This window comes from Hypanus sabinus, chromosome 10, assembly GCF_030144855.1.
Source record: "Hypanus sabinus isolate sHypSab1 chromosome 10, sHypSab1.hap1, whole genome shotgun sequence".
Taxonomy (NCBI): domain Eukaryota; kingdom Metazoa; phylum Chordata; class Chondrichthyes; order Myliobatiformes; family Dasyatidae; genus Hypanus; species Hypanus sabinus.
This window is the reverse complement of record NC_082715.1, coordinates 94830754-94857369: the sequence shown is the minus strand read 5'-3', so window position 1 is coordinate 94857369 and position 26616 is coordinate 94830754. Positions and strand designations below refer to the sequence as shown.

Here is a 26616-nt window from a genome sequence, read left to right as displayed (position 1 = left end):
AGCATCCAGCGAATTGGCCTCCGCTGCCTTCTGAGGCAGTGCATTCCATCGATCCACAACTCTCTGGGTAAAAAAGTTTTTCCTGAACTCAGTTCTAAATGGCCTACCCCAGAGGCCACACATTCTTAAGCTCTGGCCTCTGGTTCTGGACTCCCCCAACATCGGGAACATGTTGCCTGCCTCTAGCATGTCCAATCCCTTAATAATACCCTCTACCCAACTCATCGACCTTCCTCTCACCTGGCCTCACCTACCACCTTCCAGCTTGCACTCCTTCCCCACTCCCAGCTTCTTATTCTAGTTTCTTTCCCCTCCTTCCTTTCCAATCCTGATGAAGAGTCTCGGCCCAAAATGGCAACTCTTTATTCCTAACCATAGATTCTGCCAGATCTACTGAGTTCCCCCAACATCTTGTGAGTATTACTCTGGATTTCCAGCATCTGCAGAAATTCTCGTACTTCAATATTATGCGTACAGTAACAATTCTGGAGCAAATGATTATAAAGGAGGAGGAGGAAGTGTTAGGTATCATGGGACGCACAAGAGTTGATAAATACTCAGAACATTGAAATGCCTAGAGGTCATTGAAAGACCTAGATAGAGTGGATAAGGAGAGGATGTTTCCAATAGTGGTAAAGCCTAGGTCTAGAGATCACAGCCTCAGAAGAAAGGAAATCCCTTTGGAACAGAGATGAACAGGAATTTCTTTAGCCAGAGGGAGGCAAATCTGTGGAAATCAAAACACAAAAATACAACTGCAGACGCTGTGGATCAAAGAATATGTACATGACACTGGAAGAACTCAGCAGGTCAGGCAGCATCCGTGAGAAAAGAGTTGTCAACGTTTTGGGCCGAGACCCTTCATCAGGAATGGACATCATGTTCCAATCATGATGCCAATTTAAACTAATCCTATCATCCCATTCCTGATGAAGGGTCTCAGCCCAAAACGTTGGCTACTCTTTTCTCACGGATGCTGCCTGACCTGCTGAGTTCTTCCAGCATCGTGTACGCAAATCTGTGGAAATGATTGCCACAGACAGTTGTAGAGGCCAAATCATTAAGTATATTTAAAGCAGAATTTGATAGGTTCCTGATTAGTGCATGTGTCAAAGATTACAGGGAGAAGGCAGGAAAGAGAAAATAAGTAAGTCACAATTGAATGATGCATCAGACTTGATAGAACAAGCAACCTAATTCTGCTGCTTTGTCTTTTGGTCTTATAGACAGGATCCAAAAGGAAGCAAAGAAGGAGTCAGCCGAAGTCCTAAATAGAAATTTTTTTGCATCTTCAGGTAAGTGCTAGAAAACTACGGGATAGCTAATACAACACAGAATAGTACAATAGAAGGCCACGCCCCTTCGCCCATCATATCTGTTCCAATCATGATGCCAATTTAAACTAATCCTATCATCCCATCTGACTGCAGATGTTCTGTATCCCACCATTCCCTTCCTATTCATGTGCTAAATATGAATACAAGGGTTGTAAATCTAGACAGCTCCATCTTGGGTACAAGCTTACAAAGTACCCAAGACAAGTCAGGGAGCAGTGTCTCAGAAAGGCAGTGTCCATTATTAAGGATATCCAGCACCCAGGGCATGCCCTTTTCTGTTACTATCAGGTAGGAGGTACGGAAGCCTGAAGGCACATACTCAGCGATTCAGAAACAGCTTCTTCCCCTCTGCCATCTGATTTCTAAATGGACGTCACCTCACTTTTTTAAATATACAGTATTTCTGGTTTTTTGCACTTTTTTAAATCTATTCGACATTCGTATACTGTAATTGATGCACTTATTATTATTTTTTCTCTTCTATATTACCTATTGCATTGAACTGCTGCTGCTAAGTTAACAAATTTCACATCACAAGCCAGTGATAATAAACCAGATTCTGATTCTGTTTATCCAAATTCCACTTACATGATTGCTATCCCATCTGGTTCTGCACCTGCACTGGCATTCTAGCCAGCTACCACTCTCTGTGTAAAAAACCTTCCTTGCACATCTCTTCTAAACATTCCCTCTCTTACCTTCATCCTCTAGCATTTGACATTTCTTTCCTGCAGAAAGGACCAACTATCCACTATCTACATCTCTCATAATTTTACGTAATTCTATCAGATTGCACCACAGCTTCTGACATTCCAGAGTAAATGAATAAAGCTTGTCTAAACACTCCTTTTAGCTAATATTGTCTCATCCAGGCTATATACTAGTGAAGCTATCCTACACCCTCATCAAAGACTCCTCATCCTTCCTATAATGTGGTGACCAGAATGCCACAAAATATTCCAAAAGTGGTCAAATTAAAGTTTTGCACAACTGTAAAATGAGTTCCCAATTGTCAGTCAATGCCCTGACCCATGAAGGCAAGTATGCCATCTACCTTCTTTACCATCCTATCAACCTGTTTTGCCACTTCTTGCACCAAGATCCCTATGCATGACAATGTTCCAAGGATCCTATCATTTAAATCACATTGAAACCTCAAGTGCAATCCAGTTCCTTCAGAAAGCAATGATTTATTCTATTCCCATTATGACGACAAGTACTGAACTCTGGGTCCTGGCTACTCTGAGTAAAGAAATTCTCCTTATATTTTTACCCAATACTTCCTCCACCATCCATCCAGAAACCATCCTGCAACTTCTGTTATTTATACTTCCTTAACATTTTAAACTGAAAACCACTGCCACCTCATTAACATCCATTAACACCCAAAATGGTCATCTACAATTCTGCTAAATATGACCTCTGTGATGGTTCTTTTCCATTCTCCAAGTTTCTTAGGCTACATCCACACTAGACCAGATAAATCTGTAACCGAAGCCTTCTCTCTTCGTTTTGACCCTCCGTCCACACTGAAACGGCATTTTCCTCCCCTGAAAACAGAGCTTTTCTACAACACTCTCCAGAATGTTTAAATCTGAAAATGCTGATTGGCTGGTGTGGTGTGTACTGAGAAACTGAAGCTTTTTAAAAACGCTGTCATGACGTGCCGGAACAGATGGTAGCAGCAGCGTGGCATTTCATAGTTTTCTTGAATGCAACCTCCATCACAACAACGGCGGACGGCTTCAGGAGACTGTCCAAGCAGAATGTTACTGCAACTTTGCAGTATGACAAGAGAATTTCAACCCCTCACACAACCTAACAATTTCAGAACAGACGGCAACGAGACTGAAGCCAGAAGAGTTAGAAATGTACTAACCAAACACTTTGACCTATAAGTTACTGAATAAGAAAGTATACTCACTTTGCCCTATTGTCTGTCCTTGCTTGTATGAAGGTGGTTTACCTACTTATGCAAGTACTTCTCTGACCATAGATCTGTTGCAGCCTAATGCAACATTGTAAGGAAATACAAGATAACACTGATGAAGACATGTTTTATACATTTAGCAACGTGCTTTATTAATGTATTGCTTGTGCAAACATTCAATAGATGCAATTGTCACTACTACCAAAATGTAATTTTTAAGTAGTAGCTTATGTTTGGCATAGACATGAATATGTTAAGGCCAAAAAAGGAAAATTGTAAGTTTCACTTTTACTCAGGTAAAAATAAAATCACCTTTGCCCAGTAACTTGTTTTATAGCATGTTAAATACAGCAAAATAATACAGAAAGACATGGCAAAAGTAAAGGCAAACAAATGAGGTAACAGCAAATTTGACTTTTGCCCAGTAACAAACCTTATCGCATTTATAGTTGTTGTCCCTGTCATCAGTGAAGAGACTATGGCTGTAGGAAATGTTTCCAATACTGTCCGTGAACTCCCTGTCGGTTGCCTCCATACGCTCTAGTATTTGTTTTTTTAGTTTTAAGTCCTCCTGCGTGAGAGCCAACAGCCGTCCCTCATTTGGCAATTTCCTTTTAAGTTTTTCTAGTCTGTAACTGGACAAACGCACTCCAAGTCTTTCATGGCGAGATTCAACACCAAACATGTCGCTTGTTTTCTGTAGATGTGTCCTGCACATGCCCAGTAGGAGGAGATTCACCGAAATACCTGTTTTAATGTGGACGGAGGTATTTTCAAAAACACCTGGTGTGGACGCCTATCGTTTTTACGCGAAACCGGTGTTTTCAAAAAATCCGGTCTAGTGTGGATGTAGCCTCAGTCAATTGTCATATTTCACAGCAGCTTTCCACGGGGCCAGCTTTTTCCTAGTGTGGATTGCTCCCTCTCAGTAGAAAGCCCATTGACCTTTTCTGGACTCAGTGACCACTTAATTAGATACATCTGGACACCTTCACGTTAATGCAAGTATCTTATGAGCCAATACCTTATATTATCATGTATCATATTGAATTGCTGCTGCTAAGTTAAAAAAAATTCATGACACATGCTGGGGATAATAAACCTGATTCTGATTCCAATCATGTAGCAGCAACTCAATGCATAAAAGCATGCTGGTGTGGTCAACAGGTTCAGTTGTTGTTCAGAGCAAACATCAGATAAGAGGCTTTGATCTAAGTGACTGACCACAGAATGATTGTTGGTGCTAGACTGGGTGGTTTGAGTATCTCAGAAACTGGTGATCTCCAGGGATTTTCATGTACAATAGTCTCTAGAGTTTATAGAGGAAAGTGTGAAAAATAAAACAACATCCAGTGAGCTGCAGTTCTGTGGAAAAGCATAAATTGTTAATGAGAGAGGTCAGAGGAGAATGGCCAGACTGGTTCAAGTTGATAGAAAGGTGACAGTAACTCAAATAACCATGTGTTACAACAGTGTTGTGCAGAAAAGCATCTCTGAATGTACATGTTGAACCTTGAAGTGGACGGACTACAACAGCAAAAGATCACAAACATACACTCAGTGGTCACAAACTGTATGTCCTATAATTCTGTACTCATCCCTTTACTTGTTGGACACATGCTTACAACTAGCAATTTATTATTTCCTTACAATGTAGGAGGCAGCCATTCAGCCCAGCTGTAAATGTGTCTCTACTGGCTCAAAGAAAAATCATTTTTCCCACTAATTCTCCCTGTAACCTATTTGCCCCAAATTGCCATCACTATTTTGTACACTGGCCAATTAATCTAGTAACACACAAATCCCTGACATGCAGGAGGAAACTGGAGCACCCAGAGAATGCCCACACACAGCCACAAGAAGGAAGTGCAAACTCCACATGGACAGTGCTGAAGGACTGGATTGAATCAGGTCACAGGAGCTGCAGGGTATAACCATGAATAGCTGTGGAACTATGATCACTTATTTCTTGACATGAACTGTTTAAGCAATGTGATTGAGGAGAAAAGTAAAATCAGCTACACAGTTTTTCATGGTGAATTTGATAAGCAATGAGTGTGCTTAACATTCACAAGTGTTTTCATCAGGTATCTCTTCCTTTGTAGTTTAGATTGTTATAAAATGGGTTATGGATACAATCTATAAAATTCTACTAAATGTCTTCAATCTTTAGCTAAAAACTTGTAGAACTGCCTGAGACACAGAATGGCCAGTTATGTCAAGTGGCTTCCACATCGAAAAAACATCTGCAAAAATCCATTTCACATTGCATATTTTATTAATAAAATTCATAACCTGCTGTGTTAAATTTTATATATCAAGTCTCTCCCCCCATCTATATCCTCATGAAGCTTGCTACTTTACCAATCACTGTAGCTAACAATTCCAAGTTTTGAAACATAATTTTTTTAAAAATCAAAGTCCATGATTTAAAATACAGCTAAAATATAATGATGCTAAGAACAACCACTGGGGTACAGTTATTTATTCTTCACCTGACCTGAAAAATATTCACATGCCATTAATCCTTGCTTTTGCAAAAACTGTTGCAGATTAGTGTTAGGGTGGTGCTGTTGCAGTTCAGTGAGAATTTCCCAGGAAATACACAAATTGGTTGAAAGTTCTGCCACAAGCATACCTGTTTCTCTGCGGAACCATAGTCCGCACTTTGGTTTGGCTCGAAGTACATGATCTCACCCCTGTTTTTTGCCATCTCCTGAAGGGCCATGGCTGTACGTACAGTTGAATTCCTTGCATGCACAAATACCATAACCTGAAAACAAACAACATCAGAATAATTATACAAAACTCTGCAAAAAACATAATAAAGAAACATGTTTGTATTCTTTTTCAAACAAAAACAGAAAATGTAAATACACTGCTGGTCAGGCAGTATTAAGTATTCAGTTTTTTGTGATTAATACAAAACAAATTAGCAGATATTTATGATTTCTTCATTTATTATTTTCACCTTATATGTGGCTCTTTTGGCAATGTAGAGGGGGAAAAACCTTTGATGTAACATGTGAAGTTAACACTGTATGATACTCAGCTCTGATGAAAGCCCATTGACCTGGAACACTTACTTTGTTTGCCTATAAAGAATTTCTGCATTTTTTCCCTTAATTTTGGACTTCCATCATCTGCAACACAGAGGTATCATTCTTTCAATTTCCATGTAAGTAAACTGAGATGAAGTCATTCTGGGTGGCTATTGTACATCACATGCTGAATCAGCTAAGTGCTTCTTTCTCAAATCCTCACGTGGGTTCCAAATAGACTTGCTTAATAAATGCTCATAAAATAAAATAACAATGAAGCAGCCAACCTGTCATTTCAACGTGAGATTCAGTAGAAAGGAATACATCAACACTTAATAGATTTTCTTTTCTTTCTTTTTCAATCTTTTTGCTATTATTAATAATATGAACAAAATACAATTGATATATTAATAAAGGGATTACAAACATACACATTCCCATTGCACATGAAAGAATACATAAGCAATGATTACAGTATAAATGAGTATTCCCAAAACATGAACAATACAGTATATATATGAACAAGGTAAATCTAGGTATTTCATAATATACAAAAAACACAGAAAAAAGAAAATGCTATGCAAAAATAACTAAACTACTAATCTAATAACTAATAAAGAAGAAAAAAGCAAAAAAAGAAAAAAAAGAAAGAAAAACTAGAAAAAGAAAAAAAGGGCTGTTTATAATATCTCAAGAATACGTAATCATCAGTCATCAACTCCGATCCTCTCAACATAAATAAGATTAAAGCTGGAAAATCAAATAGGCTTGGAACAGGGTCATATTACATCATATGAAAATATTGAATAAATGGTCTCCATATCTTTTCAAATTTAATATAAGTATCAAATACACCACTTCTAATTTTTTCTAAATTTAAACATAACATAGTTTGAGAAAACCAATGAAATACAGTGGGAGGATTAATTTCCTTCCAATTCAGCAAAATAGATCTTCTAGCCATTAGAGTGAGAAATGCAATCATTCGACAGGTGGAAGAAGATAAATGAAGTAAGTCCATCATTGGTAAACCAAAAATTGTGGTAATAGGATGGGGTTGTAAATCGATGTTCAATACCGCAGAGATAATATCAAAAATATCTTTCCAATATTTTTTCAAAAGCGGACATGACCAAAACATATGAGTTAAAGACGCTGTTTCAGATCGACATCTATCACAAATAGGATTTATATAAGAATAAAAATGAGCTAATTTATCCTTGGACATGTGGGCCCTATGTACGACCTTAAATTGTATTAATGAATGTTTGGCACATATAGATGATGTATTAACTAACTGAAGAATTCTATCCCAATTCTCAATAGGAATAATAAGTTTAAGCTCCCTTTCCCAATCATTTTTTGTCTTATAAAGGGGCTCTGAACGTATCTTCATAATTATATTATAAAGTTTTGATATAAGCCCTTTTTGCAAAGGGTTTAATTCAAACAAACTCTCCAAAATATCTGAAGACACAAAATTTCGAAACGTAGAAAGTACAGTACTTAAAAAATGCCTAATCTGTAAATATCTAAAAAAATGAAATCTAGGCAAATTATATTTATTAGATAATTGCTCAAAAGACATAAAACAATTGTCCAAAAATAAATCAGAAAATCTTAGTAATCCCTTAGTTTTCCAAGCCGAATAAGCATGATCTATAATTGAAGGGTGGAAAAAACAATTAGATACAATAGGAATATTTAAAACGAACTGAGTCAACCCGAAAAATTTTTGAAATTGAAACCATATACATAAAGTATGTTTAACTATTGGGTTGTCAATTCGTTTCGGCAATTTAGAAAGAGCAAAAGGGAGAGAAGTCCCTAAAATAGAACCCAGAGCATAACCTGGTACTGATTTAATTTCCAAACTCACCCAATGAGGGATAAAAGATCCATCCCAGTCTTTCAACCAACATAACAAATATCTAATATTAACTGCCCAATAATAAAATCTGAAATTAGGTAATGCTAACCCATCTTCCTTCTTTGCCTTCTGTAAGTATATTTTACCTAACCTGGGATTTTTATTCTGACATATATATGAGGAAATTTTTGAATCAACATTAGTAAAAAAAGATTTCGGAATAAAAATTGGTTCCGCTTGAAAAATATATAAAAACTTAGGTAAAATAATCATCTTAATAGCATTAATCCTACCTATCAGAGATAAAGATAATGGTGACCACTTAGTAAACAAGCATTTAATCTGATCAATTAAGGGTAGAAAATTAAACCTAAATAAGTCTTTATGGTTTTTTGTGATTTTAATCCCTAAGTAAATAAAAGAGTCATTAACTAATTTAAAAGGTAAATTTCCATATATTGGGACCTGTCTATTCAAAGGAAACAATTCACTCTTATTAAGATTTAACTTATACCCAGAAAACTCACTAAATTGAGCCAACAATGATAGAACTGCTGGAATAGATTTCTCAGGGTTAGAAATGAATAATAATAAATCATCTGCATACAAAGATAACTTATGAATATCTGTCCCACGATTAATACCCGAAATATCCTGTGATTCTCTGATGGCAATTGCCAAAGGTTCTAAAGCAATATTAAATAATAATGGGCTAAGAGGTCAGCCCTGTCTAGTGCCCCGAAATAAACGAAAAAAGGGAGATCTTTGATTATTAGTAAACACCGAGGCCTTAATAGATTTTCAATTAGTAGACATGCTAAAATCTCCAGTTCTTTGTCTTGGAAACAGAATTGTGTTTAAATGAACAAAACATAAAAATACTCATAAGATACAATAAGCTAAAGTTGAAGCATATCAAATAGAAGGCTATTTACAGATTAGGTTCAGCAACTGGCAGAACAAATATGATAATTTGTGATATCCAATTACTCAGATAATGATAAATAAGGCCTTGGGACAATTCACATTTGGGACAGTGCTACTCTACATTATTATAGGTGACTCAAGGTAGTGTTAATAGTGTTAATTTCCATATATTGGGACCTGTCTATTCAAAGGAAACAATTCACTCTTATTAAGATTTAACTTATACCCAGAAAGTATATCCAAATTTGTTGAACATACCAAGGTGATTATCAATGCAAACAGTAAGCAGACATATTCAATTGCACAAGAAATAACAAATCAAATGGGCAAAACTGAGGCAAATAGATTTCAACAGTGTGAAATGCAAGGTCATTTACTTTGGACTGTTAAACAACAGAAAGGAGTGCTTTGTAAATAGCAAACAGTTGAAGATCCAGAAACTTGGATTTTAACACATAAATCATGAAAATGCAATGATCATATCCATCTCCTGTGGATAACCCATTTCAGGTTTAACTCTGTGCTTATTTTTCTACTAACAATATGCCAAAGCAAGATATTGCGATAAATTCTGTGTAGCTGACCACACTATGTTGATTATCTTTCAGTATGCATATGAGTCATTTGAGATCTGGCCATGATGAACTGGACACATTGCCTTATAACCAGATAACACCCTGCAACACCACAGATATCTTGCATTCAGTAAATTGGAAATATTTTGGATTTTTTAAATTAATCAGGTAATGAACACAGTAAGATTATAATGGAGTTTCAATGCACACATACTAAAGATTGCAAGACGTCACTATGAAAACGAGACATTACTATTAAGTATCAAAATAGATTATAATTATTAAATACTTAAATAATTAACACACTTAATGGACTGGTTATTAAAACCTTGGTTGAAGAAGTTGAATAAGATATTTAATTCCTATATTGAATGCCTTGCAATAAAAGAGGCTCTTCTGAAGATGTTGGCAAATAAGTTAAATTAAAAGTACAGTCATGATAAAGGTTACTACCAGGAATACATCAACAGAGTTTTATCATGAAAGAAAAATCAAATCTACAAATCTTAATGAGTTCTGCTAATCTTTAATTGGTTGCTTGAGCAGATTTGAAGGCCATACAGCAGCAACCATAACACAATACAAAACGGCAGATTAGTACCATTTGACACAATCCTTAATCACAGTAGTGTATACAACCATATTCCCCTTCCTCCTGGGCACATACCTCAGATAATTATCTTATTTTTCTGCAACAACCAGCTTCCTTGTGACTCAATAATTCCTCAAAACATTTTCATTATCATTACTTACAGCTCAAGGCATTTCTCTCATTAGTGACTTTGATAATAAACTAAATTTACCAGTTTTTCCTCTCACTATTTGAGCAATAAAGTAAGTTGAGAGTACCAGAATACTCATCTATTCTAAATTTTCCAAGTTAAAATTAAAAGGTTTTGCGGAATAGTTGTCACATCACTTATCAATGTTGCAGCTGGGCCTAAATTAATATCAGTTTTAAAAGCATTTATTGGTGCTTTAAACATCACTAGACCCATCATATTAGGTCAAGTTGATATGCACGGGTGTAAGGAATTAAAAGAATGAAATCTTAAGCACTTTTCCTCCACTACAGAAATTGTTACATTCAGGACTGATTTTAACTGAGCAGATACATGATATTATACATACAGGCAGTCCCCGAGTTATGAACGTCTGACTTACGAACAATTCGTACTTATGAATGGAGGGAGGAAAATGCTGTCAGTCATTTTAAGCCAGATCACAACACTGTGCCATTTTAAGTCATTGCTGTTGATACTGTGCTGAGTGTGTCACTTTGTATTTGGCTTAAATATTTCTTAGTAAGATTCACCCTGACTCCCCACCCCCCTTTTCCAGTCAGCACCGCCCCTACTTGTCCCATTTAACCTGGCTCAGTGCTGGTGGAATTTAGGACCGGGGGAGCAAAGGACCTGCCACCCCACAGCTGCTGCTGAATCTGCAGTTTTCTGTTCCCTTGATGGAAAACGATTGCGACTGAAAATAAAATGAAAATAATAAAGCCATCGGAAAGAGATGAAACGCCATCAGTCATTGGAAAATCATTAGGCTACAGTTGGTCAATGATTGGAACAATTTTAAAGGATACAGGTAAAGGATAACATGAGAATAATAGAGCATGTGAAAGGCCCTGCCCAGATGAAAGCTACAATTATTACTAAGCAACCAACTTACATACAAATCCGACTTAAAGACGGACTCAGGAACGGAACTCATTCACTACCCGGGGACTGCCTGTACTTGATAAAAATTTAAGTCCTCCAACTGAATTGTACAGACAGTTCTGACTGGACTTACTAGCATTCAGCTTTTGAAAGTGAAGTACAATACTATATTTAACATTGCGTACAATCAAGCACATCAAGTTCCAGATTTACTGAAAGGCCTGAGGCAAAATATGAGACACCACTGATTCCAGTTCCGAATGAGATTGTGAAGCAAACAGGAAGATTAAAATAAACTCTAAACCAACACAAAAAAACGCAAGAACTCAGCAGGTCAGGCAGCACCTATAGAGAGAAATGGACAGTCGATGTTCCAGGTTGAGACCCTTCATCTAGTCTTTGCTGCCCCAAATTTCAGCATCTGCAGTCTCTTCTGTTTCGACCTTAACACGGTTTACCCTAACAAGTTTTATTAGTCAAGGGAGGTTCATGTCTTCTTAATTAACATGTTTTTTTAAAAAGGCATTTCAAAGCATAGCATTCTCAAGGTCCTGCCGTTATCCAGACCTTGCTGCTGCATTCCGAGAACAGATCCAGGTTCACATAATAAGTCCATAAGATATAGGAGCAGAAGGCGGCCATTTGGCCCATTGAGTCTGCTCCACCATTCAATCATGGACTGATCCAATTCATCCAGTCATCCTCACTCCCTTGCCTTCTCCCCATACCCTTTGATGCCTTGGCTAATCAAGAATCTATCTTTGCCTGAAATGCACCCAAAGACTTGGCCTCTACAGCCACTCATGGCAACAAATTCAACAGATTTAACACCCTCTGACTAAAGTAATGTCTCTGCATCTCTGTTTTAAATGGACGTCCTTCAATCCTGAAGTCATACCCTCTTGTCCTGGACTCCCCTACCATGGTAAATAACTTTGCCATATGGTAATTTGTTCAGGCTTTTTAACATTCGGAATGTTTCTATGAGATTCCCCCTCATTCTCCTGAACCCAGGGAATACAGCCCAGGAGCTGCCAGACATTCCTCATACGGTAACCCTTTCATTCTTGGAATCATTCTCATGAATCTTCTCTGAACTTTCTCCAATGTCAGTATATCCTTTCTAAAATAAGGAACCCGAAACTGCACACAATACTCCAAGTGTGGTATCATGAGTGCCTTATAGAGCCTCAAAATCACATCCCTGCTCCTATATTCTGTACCAACATTGAATGCCAACATTGCATTCGCCTTTTTCACCACTGACTCAACCTGGAGGTTAACCTTCAGGGTATCCTGCACAAGGACTCTCAAGTCCCTTTGCATCTCTGCATTTTGAATTCTCTCCCTATCTAAATAATAGTCAACTTGTTTATTTCTTCCACCAAAGTGCATGACCACACACTTTCCAACATCGTATTTCATTTGCCCCTTCTTTGCCCATTGCCCTAAACTATCTACCTCTCTCTGCAGGCTCTCTGTTTTCCCAACTCTACCTGCTCCTCCACCTAGCTTTGTTTCATGAGCAAATTTAGCTACAAGTCCGTTAATCCCATAGCCCAAATCATTGACATACATTGTAAAAACCAGCGGTCCCAACACTGACCCCTGTGAAACTCCACTGGTAATTGGAAGCCATCAAGAACAGGATCCCTTTGTTCTCACTCTCTGTTTTCTGCTGATCAGCCAATGCTCACTCATGCTAGTAACGCCCTTGTAATTCCATGGGCTCTTATCTTGCTAAGCAGCCTCGTGTGCAGTATCTTGTCAAAGGCCCTCTGAAAACCGAAGTACACCACATCTACTGCATCTCCTTTATCTACCCTGCTTGTAATTTCCTCAAAAAATTGCAGAAGGGTAGTCAGGCAGGATTTTCCTTTCAGGATACCCTGCTGGCTTTGGCCTACTTTGTCATGTGCCTCCAGGTGTTCCATAATCTTATCCCTAACAATCGATTCCAACAATTTCACAACCATTGATGTCAAGCTAACAGGTCTACACTACAGTTTCCTTTCTGCTGCTTCCCACCCTTCTTAAATAGTGGAGTAGTCATCCAGTCATCTGGTACAATGCAAAAATCTATCAATTCTTGAAAGTTTATTGTTAATCCCTCCGCAATCTCTCCAGATACTTCTTTTTTTTTTAAATCGGGCAGGGGCAGAACGAGAGGCGGCGGCCCCAACCCGGGCGAACAGAAACTGGCCGACCCGGGACCAGCGTGGGTCACACAACCAAGCGGCCGGCCAGTCGGTGTCGGTTCTCCAGATACTTCATTCAGAACCCAAGGGTGCATTCCATGAGGTCCAGGAGACTTATCCACCCTCAAATCATTAAGCTTCCTGAGCACCTTCTCAGTCATAATTTTCACTGCATAATCTTCACTTCCCTGACACTCTTGAATGTCCGGTATACTGCAGATGTCTTCCACTGTGAAGACTGATGCAAAATATGCATTCAGTTCCTCTGACATCTCTGTGGCTCTCATTTCAATATCTCCAGTGTCATTTTCTATTGGTCCTATATCCACCCTCAAATCTCTTTTAATCTTTATATACTTAAAAAAAGCTTTTAGTATCTTCTCTAATATTAGTCACCAGTTTCCTTTCATAATTCATTCTTTCCTTCCTAAGGACCTTCTTAGTTTCATTCTGCAAGTTTTTAAAAGCTTCCCAATCCTCTATCTTCTCATTATGATCTGGCCATAATGCTCTCTAGAACTATTCTCTGTGTTTGAAAAAAAACAGAGCAGATTAGATTGTCCTGAGTAAAAAGTAAATGGGCAAATTAATCTTGCATATGTTGGGTACAAGCCCCATACTCTGATATATTTTAGTTAAAGGATAATGGTGGCTTGATGCTAAGCCTCTTACTTACATATTATATACCATAGTCAGCATTTTGAAGTATGGGTGATCTTGCTTCTAGCACCTTAAAAACTAGATCTAGGGCCAAATTAAAATTAATTTTGGATAAAAGATTAGATAATGGATTGGATAAAATCTTACTTCAAATCCGTATTGTCAGTTTATGTTACAAATGCAGGTGAATACTTAAATATCCAATACTTATTTTTTTGCAACTCCATAAACAAGGTCAGCACATTATTGTTTCGAGTCAAACAGCATAGAGATAGGCCATATGACACACTGAGCTCACGCTAAAGATCAACCACCCACTTAAACTAATAATGCACTAATCCCATTTTATTCTCCCCACATTCCTATCAATTACCCCCAGATTCTATCATTCATCTGTAAACTAAGGGGAATTAACTGGGGCCCAATAATCTTCCAAGCACAACATTGTAATATGGGAGCAAACCAAATCACTCGTAGAAAACTTAAACAGTCAGAAAGAAAATGCACAAACTCCACATTGCACCAGAGGTCAGGATTGAACCTGGTTCACTGGAACCTTGGGGGAATAGCTCAACTAACTGTATCACTATGCTGCCAGTAACACAACGTTATAATTCCACACCACAGCATCACAAGGGAAGTATTGATTTGATGCATGATCAAGATGCATGTTTATTTTTGGCACCTGCTGCTTTCTTCAGGTTTGGATTTGACAATTCAGTTTAATGTGAAGTGGAGTTGTAAGCCAATTGCTTGCACCTACTAAATTCTTCAATCACCCGTAACTGATATGGAATTACAGAATCCTTTTGGCTTTAAGTTGGTGTAAGATATAAATTTGTTAACTTTTTTCTGTATCCATATTTTACTTCAGTAAAAATAACAAGCTCATTTCTATTTACATCTTTGACAAAATGATTATCTTAGATTAGAAGTTACAAGCAGCAAAGCAGGGAACTAATTTATAACAAAGAATATATGGTTCGACTCAATGGTTCAGCACATTTTACTATTCAATATATTAACCAGAAAACAGCTGGAATATATTAAGGCAGAACTCCACTCTTGTTTGGATAAATGGTCTCGTCAAGTAAATTTTCAGTATTGTCATTTCTCACTAACCAAATTCTTCACATAACGCTATGCAAGTAGCAAAAGTAATTTAGAAAGCAGAAGTTGATTCAGACTTACAAGTTGAGTTATTAAGTTTGTTCTCATCATTTTTAAGCTCAATCCTGCCTCTAGCATAGTGGCACATAAATTGCTCCACTTCAAACAATAATTCAAAGTCTACAGGCAGCATTTTCAATTGCTGAATTTGATTTCTTTCAACATATAATGAAAGCTTTTTACACAGCACCATTCTCAGATGCCCAGACACAAGTTAACTCTATGCCAATGAAAGGGAATGATGGGTGATGTAGTTTAAAAAGAAAAACAAGCTCCAAGGTGGAGGAGGTTCCTACGAGCAAGGGATAATAGACAATAGGTGCAAAAGTAGACCATTCGGCCCTTCAAGCCTGCACCGCCATTTTGAGATCATGGCTGATCAACTACTATCAATACCCGGTTCCTGCCTTGTCCCCATATCCCTTGATTCCCTTATCCATAAGATATCTATCTAGCTCCTTCTTGAAAGGATCCAGAGAATTGGCCTGCACTGCCTCGGAGGCAGTGCGTTCCAGACCCCCACAACTCTCTGGGAGAAGAAGTTTTTCCTTAACTCTGTCCTAAATGACCTACCTACCCCTTATTCTCAAACCATGCCCTCTGGTACTGGACTCTGGAACATATTTCCTACCTCTATCTTGTCCAATCCCTTAATAATCTTATATGTTTCAATCAGATCCCCTCTCAATCTCCTTAATTCCAGCGTGTACAAGGCCAGTCTCTCTAACCTCTCTGCGTAAGACAGTCCAGACATCCCAGGAATTAACCTCGTGAATCTATGCTGCACTTCCTCTACAGTCAGGATGTCCTTCATTAAACCTGGAGACCAAAACTGTACACAATACTTCAGGTGTGGTCTCACCAGGGCTCTGTACAAATGCAAGAGGATTTCCTTGCTCTTGTACTCAATTCCCTTTGTAATAAAGGCCAACATTCCATTACCCTTCTTCACTGCCTGCTGCACTGCACTCTGCAGTGCTGCAGAGATCTGCTCATTCACCTTCAGTGACTGTTGAACAAGGACTCCTGGATCTCTTTGTATTTCTCCCTTACCTAATTCTACACCATTCAGATAATAATCTGCCTTCCTGTTCTTACTCCCAAAGTGGATAACCTCACACTTATTCACATTAAACGTCATCTGCCAAGTATCTGCCCACTCACCCAGCCAATCCAAGTCACCCTGAATTCTCCTAAAATCCTCATCACATGTCACACTGCCACCCAGCTTAGTATCATCAGCAAATTTGCTGATGTTATTTTCAATGCCTTCATCCAAATCGTTGACATAAGTTGTAAACAGCTGTCATCCCAATACTGAGCCCTGTGGCACCCCACTAGTAACCACCTGCCATTCCGAGAAACACCCATTCACCCTGAGCTTTGATTGTACCCACCAATCTCCTATGTGGGACCTTATCAAATGCCTTCTGAAAATGCCTCTTGTGTGCAAGAGGCAAGGATATATGGCAAAGATGCACAAGTTGGAGCAAGGGGTGAGATAGGATGTGTGTGTGCACGTGCACATGTATGTGTATATACCTGTTGAATCTGTACTCTGGAACATGGAGCTGGCAATCCTGCCCATCCCTCAATCATGTTTCTGTAACAGCTACAATATCACAGTCCCACATACTGGGATGTCCTGAGTTTATCTGCCTTACCTGTAGGTTTCCTACATTAAAAAAAAATCAGTTTATCCTTTCAGGCCTTCCTCATTCTCTGTCTACTCACTTTAAGAGCTATATCTTTTTTCAGCTTATTAGAAAGACTGGCTCTGTTATAGAAGTCAAACTAGAAACACTGGAGGCTGTGGCAGAACAAGGAACTGATGGAAAATCCTGGCAATTCTGGACAATGTTTCTCACCCTCGCATGTCACCTTGGCTGAACAGAAAAGCACTTTTAGTAATAGACTAAGATGACTGTTCTGCCCCAAAGAGCACTATATGAGGTAATTCTTACCCTCGGTCATTAGGCCCTATCATGAGTCAACCTATACCAGGGAAGTGATAACCCACTCTGTTTGCAGTAAATTATTTTTTATTCTTTCTTACTTCTCTTCTAATATTTGTATATCTGTGCACTTGTAATGCTATAGTGATACTGTAATTTCTTTTGAGAGCAATAAAGTATCTATCTGTTACTCTACTACTTTGGGTTGCACATCCCTACCAAACAAATTGAGATTCATCCGAGTTGCTCCCTGCCAGAATACTGAGCTCCTCCAGTTCAGCTGCAACCTATCCCTCTTGGACAAGGCACCTCTGCCCCAGAAGAGATCCTCATCACCCTCTTTCATGCACTCAATCTTTGGACGCACATTTGGCCTTTCCTCCTGTTCTTCACTAGAACATGAGGCTGGTTGTATTCCAGAAATGATACCCGTAATGAAATAGGATCTAGTGCTTTCCCAGCGTATATGACAAATAAACTCTTTCCAGGCTTCCAGCCAGGTAGAGGTATCAATTATAACTGATGTTTTGTTAACAAACTCTGCGAGCCCCTTCATGGATGATATCTCAGTAAGTTTAGTCCAATGGTATTTAAATCCCTGTAGTCCACCCTCCAGATTGGTCAACTGTCATCCAATCAAGCTTCCGCTCTCTCACCTTGTTTACGATCAAATTCCAGTTGTTACTTAGAGTGAGACTTTTGTCTTTCTTAAAATTCTTTCCCTCTAGTTTTACTTCAATGGCTTCCTTTACCAGGCGGTCCCAAAAGCCATTGGTGTGGCACAGTAGTCTAATGCTGTCAAAGTCAATCATATGACCATGCAAATGCAATATTCTACTATTGCTGATATTTCCGGGTAACCCAAATGGATACACCTCCTGTGTTCTTTGATGTGCATTTCCACCATGTGTCCGACCTGGCCGATATATGCTGCTCGGCATTCACAGGGACTAATTGCATGGTTTCTGGAAGGATTGTCAGAATCCTGAAGAAATACTGGATTAATACCATCCACAAACCCATAAGAAAGCTCAAGTCATAGCTTGTGTAGGTCAAAGATGACCTGGGACTTAGGTCTGCTGGCATTTACAGGATTCCTTGTAAATCAATAGCTAGTGAGATGCACAAGGATCTGTGCTGGTGTTTCAACTAGATAATCTTTTTCAATGATTTGGCTGAAAAGAGAAATTGTGCTGTAGTCATATTTGTGATGATACAAAGAAGATAGATAGACTGACAGAGATTGAAACGTTAACAGAAAGAAATATATGAAGTAGTAAAATGTAAGAATATCAAATTTGTAAAACAAAATGATAAAACAGTTTTTAGATAAAAACAGTAGTTATAAAATATTGGAGTACAATGAGATTTGGAGGTCATATGTATCAAACACAAAGGGTTAACACAGCATGTCTTTAGAAAGACTAATTGTCTTCTTAATTTACAGAGCGGTGGCAAGACTAAACCAAGTTCACAAATTTCATCTTGATATTTAAGGAACAACATACTTCAGTGGAAGCAATGCCCAGTAGAATTATTAGGTTCCAGGTGTCAAAAAAAGTGACACATCAAGAAAGATTGTGTAGATTGGACCTACACTTGCAGAATCTTGATGCTAACTGACAGACATTTAAAAAAGAAACAAATCAAGGGCCATGAAGAGAAAGCAGGAAAGCAATGTTAAGACTTATTGAATGGCAAAAAAAACAGAGAATTTTATTAAGAATGTAAACAGTTGGTATTTTGTGTGCATTTATTAATGGCACAATTAGCAACAGCATTGCTTTTAAATTGGCTATATATAAATGTCAATTATTATTTTAGAATATTTTGCTGTAAAAAACTGACACAAGAAGAATCCATGACAAAATGAGAATTTCAAAAGTAAATATTGATTATTGATTATGCATGCTTTGTGGTTACAAGTTTTGAAATCTCTCTTTCAAAATTATGTTCAGATTAGATTAGCTGCCTAATGTAACAGAAGAAACAAAAGCTCTAAAATGATATCCAATCAGCATTATTTGTATGATATAACAGAGCTACTCTCAGCACTTCTGCTTTGCAATCTCACCAATTGTTTGAACCGGAGCACCACAAGAGAACTTGAAAATAAAGACATTGTAGGTCATTGCCATATATTATTGTCACGGTTACCTGCATCCACATTCAACAAGCAACTCAGGAGGATGAGGGCAACACATAGATGATAAAATTGTACATCCAACTGTTAATTCAAACTGAAGGCTCAAACAAGCTGTCTCATTAGTTCGAGCAGACAGATCAAAATTAATGACTGAATAGTCAAGTTTTAATTTCCCAAAAGCCAAACAGAGGTGAAAATTTTTCACAGTATGACTTAAAAAATCAACAAGAAAGAGACAATATCCATCTATCATTCCAAATGTCTACACCCTTCCAACTACTCAAAGCTCAGTGTTCATACTATTTTAGCACGAGAAATAGAAGCCTCATCTGTCTCAACTCCGATTCTCCATAAAATTAAAACACAAGTTTCATATCATAATGCATTTACTAAAATGACATTTATAAATATACTGCAAAACAGTTCTATAAAAAATAAATTGTAAAGCAGCTGAAGTCATTCAAAGTGCCACTTAATGTACACTAAATATAAATACAAAACAAGGACAATAAAACAAAGATATTTTAGTTAAATGTCATTGTACTTCAAAATCATATTGCAGAGCGCAGAGAATACATCAAGCAATTAAAGCAGAAATTAAGATGAAAAACAAGTACATCTGTATGCCCAAATAAAATGAAGATTTATAAACAGGTTATGATTTCCAACCTTAAACTTGTTTGGCTACCAAATGAACAAATGTTTTAGTATATAAAAATAATCCTTTGTTGACTGCTGACCAAATGTAGAAAATGTACAAGCTTTAATTTCAAAAATAATAATAACCTATTCATATCACACTGGTGAAGGACTGAAATAATCCTAAATCACTGAATAAGAACATTATTCAGCCACATGCACAGTTGGGGCAGAGAACCAAAAACTAAAGAACAAAATACAACAGGAGCAGGAAAGTTCCCTACAACTCTTCAAGCCATTCACTAATATCAAGTCAAGTAAAGTCAAGTCACTTTTATTGTCACTCCGACCATAACTGCTCGTACAGTACATAGTAAAAATGAGACAACGTTTTGCAGGACCATGGTATTACATGACAACAGTATCAAAACCAGACTGAACTACATAAAACAACACAGAGAAAGCTACAGTAGACTACAGACCTACACAGGACTGCATAAAGTGCACAAAAACAGTGCAGGTATTACAATAAATAATAAACCGGACAATAGGGCAAGGTGTCAGTTCAGGCTCTGGGTATTGAGGAGTCTGTTAGCTTGGGGGAAGAAACTGTTACATAGTTTGGTCGTGAGAGCCCAAATGCTTCGGAGCCTTTTCCCAGACGGCAGGAGGGAGAAGAGATTGTTTGAGGGGTGCGTGGGGTTCTTCATAATGCCGTTTCCTTTGCGGATACAGCGTGTAGTGTAAATGTCCGTGATGGCGGGAAGAGAGACCCCGATGATCTTCTCAGCTGAACTCACTATCCGCTGCAGGGTCTCGCGATCCGAGATGGTGCATTTCCGAACCAGGCAGTGATGCAGCTGCTCAGGATGCTCTCAATACAACCCCTGTAGAATCTGATGAGAATGGGGGGTGGGAGATGGACTTTCCTCAGCCTTCGCCGAAAATAGAGACGCTGCTGGGCTTTCTTTGCTATGGATCTGGTGTTGAGGGACCAAGTGAGATTCTCCGCCAGGTGAACACCAAGAAATTTGGTGCTCTTAACAATCTCTACTGAGGAGCCATCGATGTTCAGCAGGGAGTGGTCGCTCCATGCCCTCCTGAAGTCAACAACCATCTCTTTTGTTTTGTTTACATTAAGAGACAGGTTGTTGGCTCTGCACCAGTCCGTTAGCTGTTGCACCTCCTCTCTGTAAACTGACTCGTTGTTCTTGCTGATGAGACCCACCACTGTCGTGTCATTGGCGAACTTGATGATGTGGTTCGAGCTGTGTGTTGCAGCACAGTCGTTGGTCAGCAGAGTGAACAGCAGTGGACTGAGCACACAGCCCTGGGGGGGCCCCTGTGCTCAGTGTGATGGTGTTGGAGAAGCTGCTCCTGATCCGGACTGACTGAGGTCTCCCAGTCAGGGAGTATAGGGTCCAGTTGCAGATCCAGTTCAGTCCCAGTAGGCTCAGCTTTCCAATCAGTTTCTGAGAGATGATTGTGTTGAATGCTGAACTGAAGTCTATGAACAGCATCTGAACGTATGTGTCTTTTTTGTCCAGGTGGGTTAGGGCCAGGTGGAGGGTGGTGGCAATGGCGTCATCTGTTGAGCAGTTGGGACGGTATGCAAACTGCAGGGGGTCCAGTGAGGGGGGTAGCAGGGTCCTGATATGCCTCATGACGAACCTCTCGAAACTCTTAATGATGATGGATGTAAGTGCAATGGGACGGTAGTCATTTAGGCAGGATACGGAAGACTTCAGTACGGGGACGATGGTGGTGGCCTTGAAGCACATTGGAACGGTGGCGCTGCTCAGGGAGATGTTTAAGATGTCAGTGAGAACATCTGCTAGCTGGTCTGCACATCCTCTGAGCACTCTACCAGGGATGTTGTCTGGTCCAGCAGCCTTCCATGGGTTGACCCTGCACAGGGTTCTTCTCACATTGGCCACGGTGAGACACAGCACCTGGTCATTTGTAGGAGGGGTAAACTTCCTCGCCGCCACATCATTTTTCGCCTCAAACCAGGCATAGAAGTTATTCACCGCATCTGGGAGGGAGGCATCACCTGCACAGTCAGGTGATGTTGTCCTGTAATTGGTGATGTCCTGGATGCCCTTCCACATGCGCCGCATGTTGCCGCTGTCCTGGAAGTGGCTGTGGATTAGCTGGGTGCGTGCACACTTTGCCCCTCTGATGGCTCGGGACAGTTTGGCCCTCACTGTTGTTAGAGCTGCCTTGTCGCCTGCTCTGAAGGTAGAGTCGCGGGTCCTCAGCAGCGCACGCACCTCCACGGTCATCCATGGCTTCAGGTTAGTGAGTATAGTGATGGTCTTGGACAGAGTAACATCATCAATGCACTTGCCGATGAAGCTGGTCACTGATGCTGTGTACTCCTCTAAGTTGGTAGAGTCGCCATCGGTTGCAGCCTCCCTGAACATGTGCCAGTCAGTGTGTTCAAAGCAGTCTTGAAGAGCAGAAATGGCTCCTGCTGGCCAGATTTTTACCTGCTTCTGAACTGGTCTGGAGCACCTGACGAGAGGTCTGTATGCTGGGATTAGCGTAACAGAGATGTGGTCTGAGTAACTAAGGTGGGGGTGGGGCTCTGCCCGGTAAGCGTCGGGGATGTTTCTATAAGCAAGGTCCAACGTGTTCTCCCCTCTCGTTGCAAAGTCCACATACTGATGGAGTTTGGGGAGAACTGACTTAATGTTCGCGTGGTTAAAATCACTGGCGACAGTAAACAGTCATCAGGATGTGCGTTCTGCAGTTCGCTAATAGCCCCATACAGTTCACAGAGTGTCTCCTTAGTGTTAGTGCTGGCGGGAATGTAGACACCAAGTATAAGGACAGAGGTGAATTCCTGTGGCAAATAAAATGGTCTGCATCGAACTGCCACAAACTCCACTAGCGATGAGCAGTGTCTGGAAACCAGCACAGCTCATGGCTCATCTGATTTTTGCTTTCTTTCCCCCTTCTTTTCTGACTGTTCCTATAAACATTGACTATTCTACACACCAAAAATCTGTTTCCATTTTGTATTTATCACTGATATATACAAAATTCTGCAGGAGCTCCACAGCTCCTTGAGAAAAAGCATGCCAAAGATTCAGAGTCTTATTGAGAAAAGAGATTCACCTGTATCTGATTTGAATGGGCAACTTCTTTTTTCTGAAATTATGCCCCAGGTTCCAAATTCTCCCCATGTGGAAACATCTCAGCACCTGTCATGTATGTACTTCAGCAAAATCGTGCCATTATTTAAACCATATGAATGGACCTAACCTACAATTAAGTCAATAATGTTATTTCTAACTAGTTGATGCTGTAAAATTGATCCCTGTGATACACCATTTGTTACAGAATGCCAAACTGGATATGACCTCTTCGTCCTGATTCATCGTTTTCCGTTAGCAAAATGCACATCTGTATTAATTCTGCCTCCCTCCCATCCAACCCCAAAAACCATGAGCGTTTTACCTTGCGACATCTAATAAAATGCCTTTTGGAAATCCAAACAGACTTCACTTATTGGTTCATTATATTCACTCAGCTCATTACATCATCAAAAAAACTCATTAAGGTCAAGCATCATTTTCCTTAAATAAAACCATTTTGACAGCTTCTTTGAATTATGACTTCCTCAATGTTCTGTCCTAAATAATAGCATTTTCCAATGACATATTTAATGAGTCCACTGATCTGTAAGTCCTGGTAAATTATCAGCTTCATTTTAAAGTTCTGGCCCGACCTCCCTCATTTCTTGAGTGGAACACCTACAATTTTCTAATCAGTCGTGAATTTTCCAGAATCTACATAACTTTGGAAGAAAGTGATCAATGCGTACGCATCTATAACTACGTCTTGTAAGACTCCAGGAGGCAGGCCAGGGCACTTTCTTGTTACGTTCAGAGACAGAGTTGTGCAGCACTGAAATGGGCCTTTCTGTCCATCATATCAATGCCAACATTTGTGTCCATCTTCATTAATCCATCGTTTTCACCAGAAGACAAATTCTTCTGTAGCTTGCCTATTTAACTATCTGTCCAAATATCTCTTAAATACGGTGATCATATCTGACCACACCCCTTTCTTTGGCAGCGAGTTCCAGATATCAACCATGCTCTGCGTTGAAAAAAATATTTCCCCTCAAATCCATCTTAAACCTACCCAAGTAGTTTGCTTTTCATATCCTTACCATGGGAAAATGATTCTGACCATCTCCTTTATCTATGCCCCATACATACCTCTATCAGGTCATTCCTCAGCCACCTTCGCTCCAACAAACACTGCCTATCCAGTTTCTCCCCATATTAAAGTCTTCTAATCCTGGCAACATTCTGGTGAACCTCCTTTGCACTCTCTAGCAAAACCATATCTTTCCAAAAGTGTGACAACCAGAAGTGCACACAGTATTCCAAGTGTGGCTTAACCAATGTTTACTGAAGTTGCAACACATCATGCCAATTCATATATTCTATGTTCAGCTGAACTACTTCTTCAGCAAACTATCTACCAACTATGTTCAGAACTTATAGTATAAGGTTCCTCTTCCTCTATCCCTCCTATCTTCCTCTATTCCCCTCTTTGGCCTTTAACCTCTTTTCACTTGCCTATCATTTCCCCTGTGTCCCCTCTTCCTCTTTTCCTTTCTCCTATGCTCCACTCTCCTCTCCTCTCAGATCCCTTCTTCTCCAGCCTTTTTCCTTCCCCACCCACCTGGCTTCCCCTATCACCTTCCGCTCATCTCTTTCCCCTCCCTCCACCTTTTTTTCTGGCATTTTCCCCGTTCCTTATCATTCCTGAAGAAGGGTCCCAGACAAAATACCAACTGTTTATTAATTTCCTTAGATGCTGCCCGATCTGCTGAGTTCTTCCAGTATTTTGTGTGTTTTGTTACTGTGCAATAAATGCTTGACTTCACAAAATGCATCATTTCATATGCTGTAAAATCTTCTGCTCCATGTCCTCTTCTAGTCTTAGGTAACCTTCTTTGCTTCACAGCATCACCTTTTGTGTCATCCACAAACTCTAATTCACAACCACACTACATTTTCTCTAAAGGGTAAGATTATTTTAGTGCCTTCTTCCCAGATACTTTGCCTTCTCCTTATTCCCAATTATTGAATCCCCAGTCAACATTTACGCAAGCTATTGTCTCCACAATTACGTACATATAGATGAGCCTGGTAAATAGTATTGCATTTCTTGCTTGCTTATTTTCATCTCGTTTTACTGACTTCTGAAGTTTTCCCAATCTTCCAGTCAATTATCAATCCTCATAATATTAACTGAAGTGATAGATCTTAGGTAACTTTTCATAGGAGCAAGGACAGGAAAAGAGTGGGGATGGATTTAAGAAGACTTTCAACTCAAAACATTGCAGTGACTCCGTGCATAAGTAATTATTAAAATTTGAGCTTCATCTAGAATTATTACCTTGGAAGCAATGTACACCCTTTTCCAAAAGTTAGGAATACAAAAATGTTGCAAGATACTAGAGAGAAGGAAATGAACTTCATCCTCTAATTCAAATCATGTCCCAGTCACAAAATAATTAACTGCAGCAAAAGTATTATTTTACTCAAATTTTCAAGTGCATGTTTTTTTGTGCACTGCTTGTCCTTTCATATGATTCCATTTGGGGATCACAAAGCAGGAATCATAGTTCCTAGGTTTCAACCATTAACATTGTTCATTAATTCAACAAAATAATGTAAAAATGTTTGGGCTCAATTATTCATTCTCCTGCTTCTATACTCTTTGCCCACTTAAAGGACCTATCTGAGATTGTGATCCACAAAAATCAATACACCTTTTGCTGAATCTTCTCTCCAAATGAGATGATCACAGATTGAAGCTGCATTCCAAAGACCTGAGCATATAGTCTATTGTAACATCATACTAAAGAATTACTGCATTTCAAATATTCTGCCTTTCATAAAAGTCCTATAATTCTTCACCATGGTAGGAGTGTTCTCTTCCACCTTCAAACCAAATGGATTATATGATATATCTTCACAAGTAAACTTAAAAGATCACAAGGGATTTGAAGAATCAAGACGATGTTCAATAATTATCAACTAATTGTTGATGTTACCTGCTTCATTATAATTTGTGTGAACCTAATGCATATAGTGTACATTTGCTTCTAATTTAACTATATCAGAACAGTACCTACATTACCAGGGTTTTCAACATGCTGCAGAGCATTTTAGAATACCCTGAGTTTGTGATAAATTATTGAACAGCCTGGCTGATTACTGTACGCTGAAGTAATTATCAGTTACCAGTATTCCATAAATCAACCATAACACAGTACTGGAATGAGAAGTATTTTTAATATATATGCTAGTGCAAGTTAATAAAACAGTTGTTGAATACCTTCTGGGCAATCATATCCTTATACAGGTGCTCTAGCACCACTGCTACCTGTCGGGTCCATACAAATGAGCTGGCAGTGTAACCTTTGACAGCAGTGTTGACAATAGGCATTGTAATGTTCTTATATTAACA

At 39.0% G+C, this 26616-nt stretch overlaps 1 protein-coding gene across 2 annotated transcripts in view; it reads right to left on the bottom strand.

Annotated features, from left to right (window-relative positions):
- Positions 1 to 26616, bottom strand: part of ascc3 (activating signal cointegrator 1 complex subunit 3) — a 374033-nt gene that overhangs the window by 231180 nt on the left and 116237 nt on the right. For both annotated transcript variants that reach the window (XM_059982329.1, XM_059982330.1), the window contains exon 14: positions 5906 to 6040. In XM_059982329.1, the coding sequence (XP_059838312.1) occupies positions 5906 to 6040 (135 nt within the window). The remainder of the gene's footprint in view (positions 1 to 5905; positions 6041 to 26616) is intronic.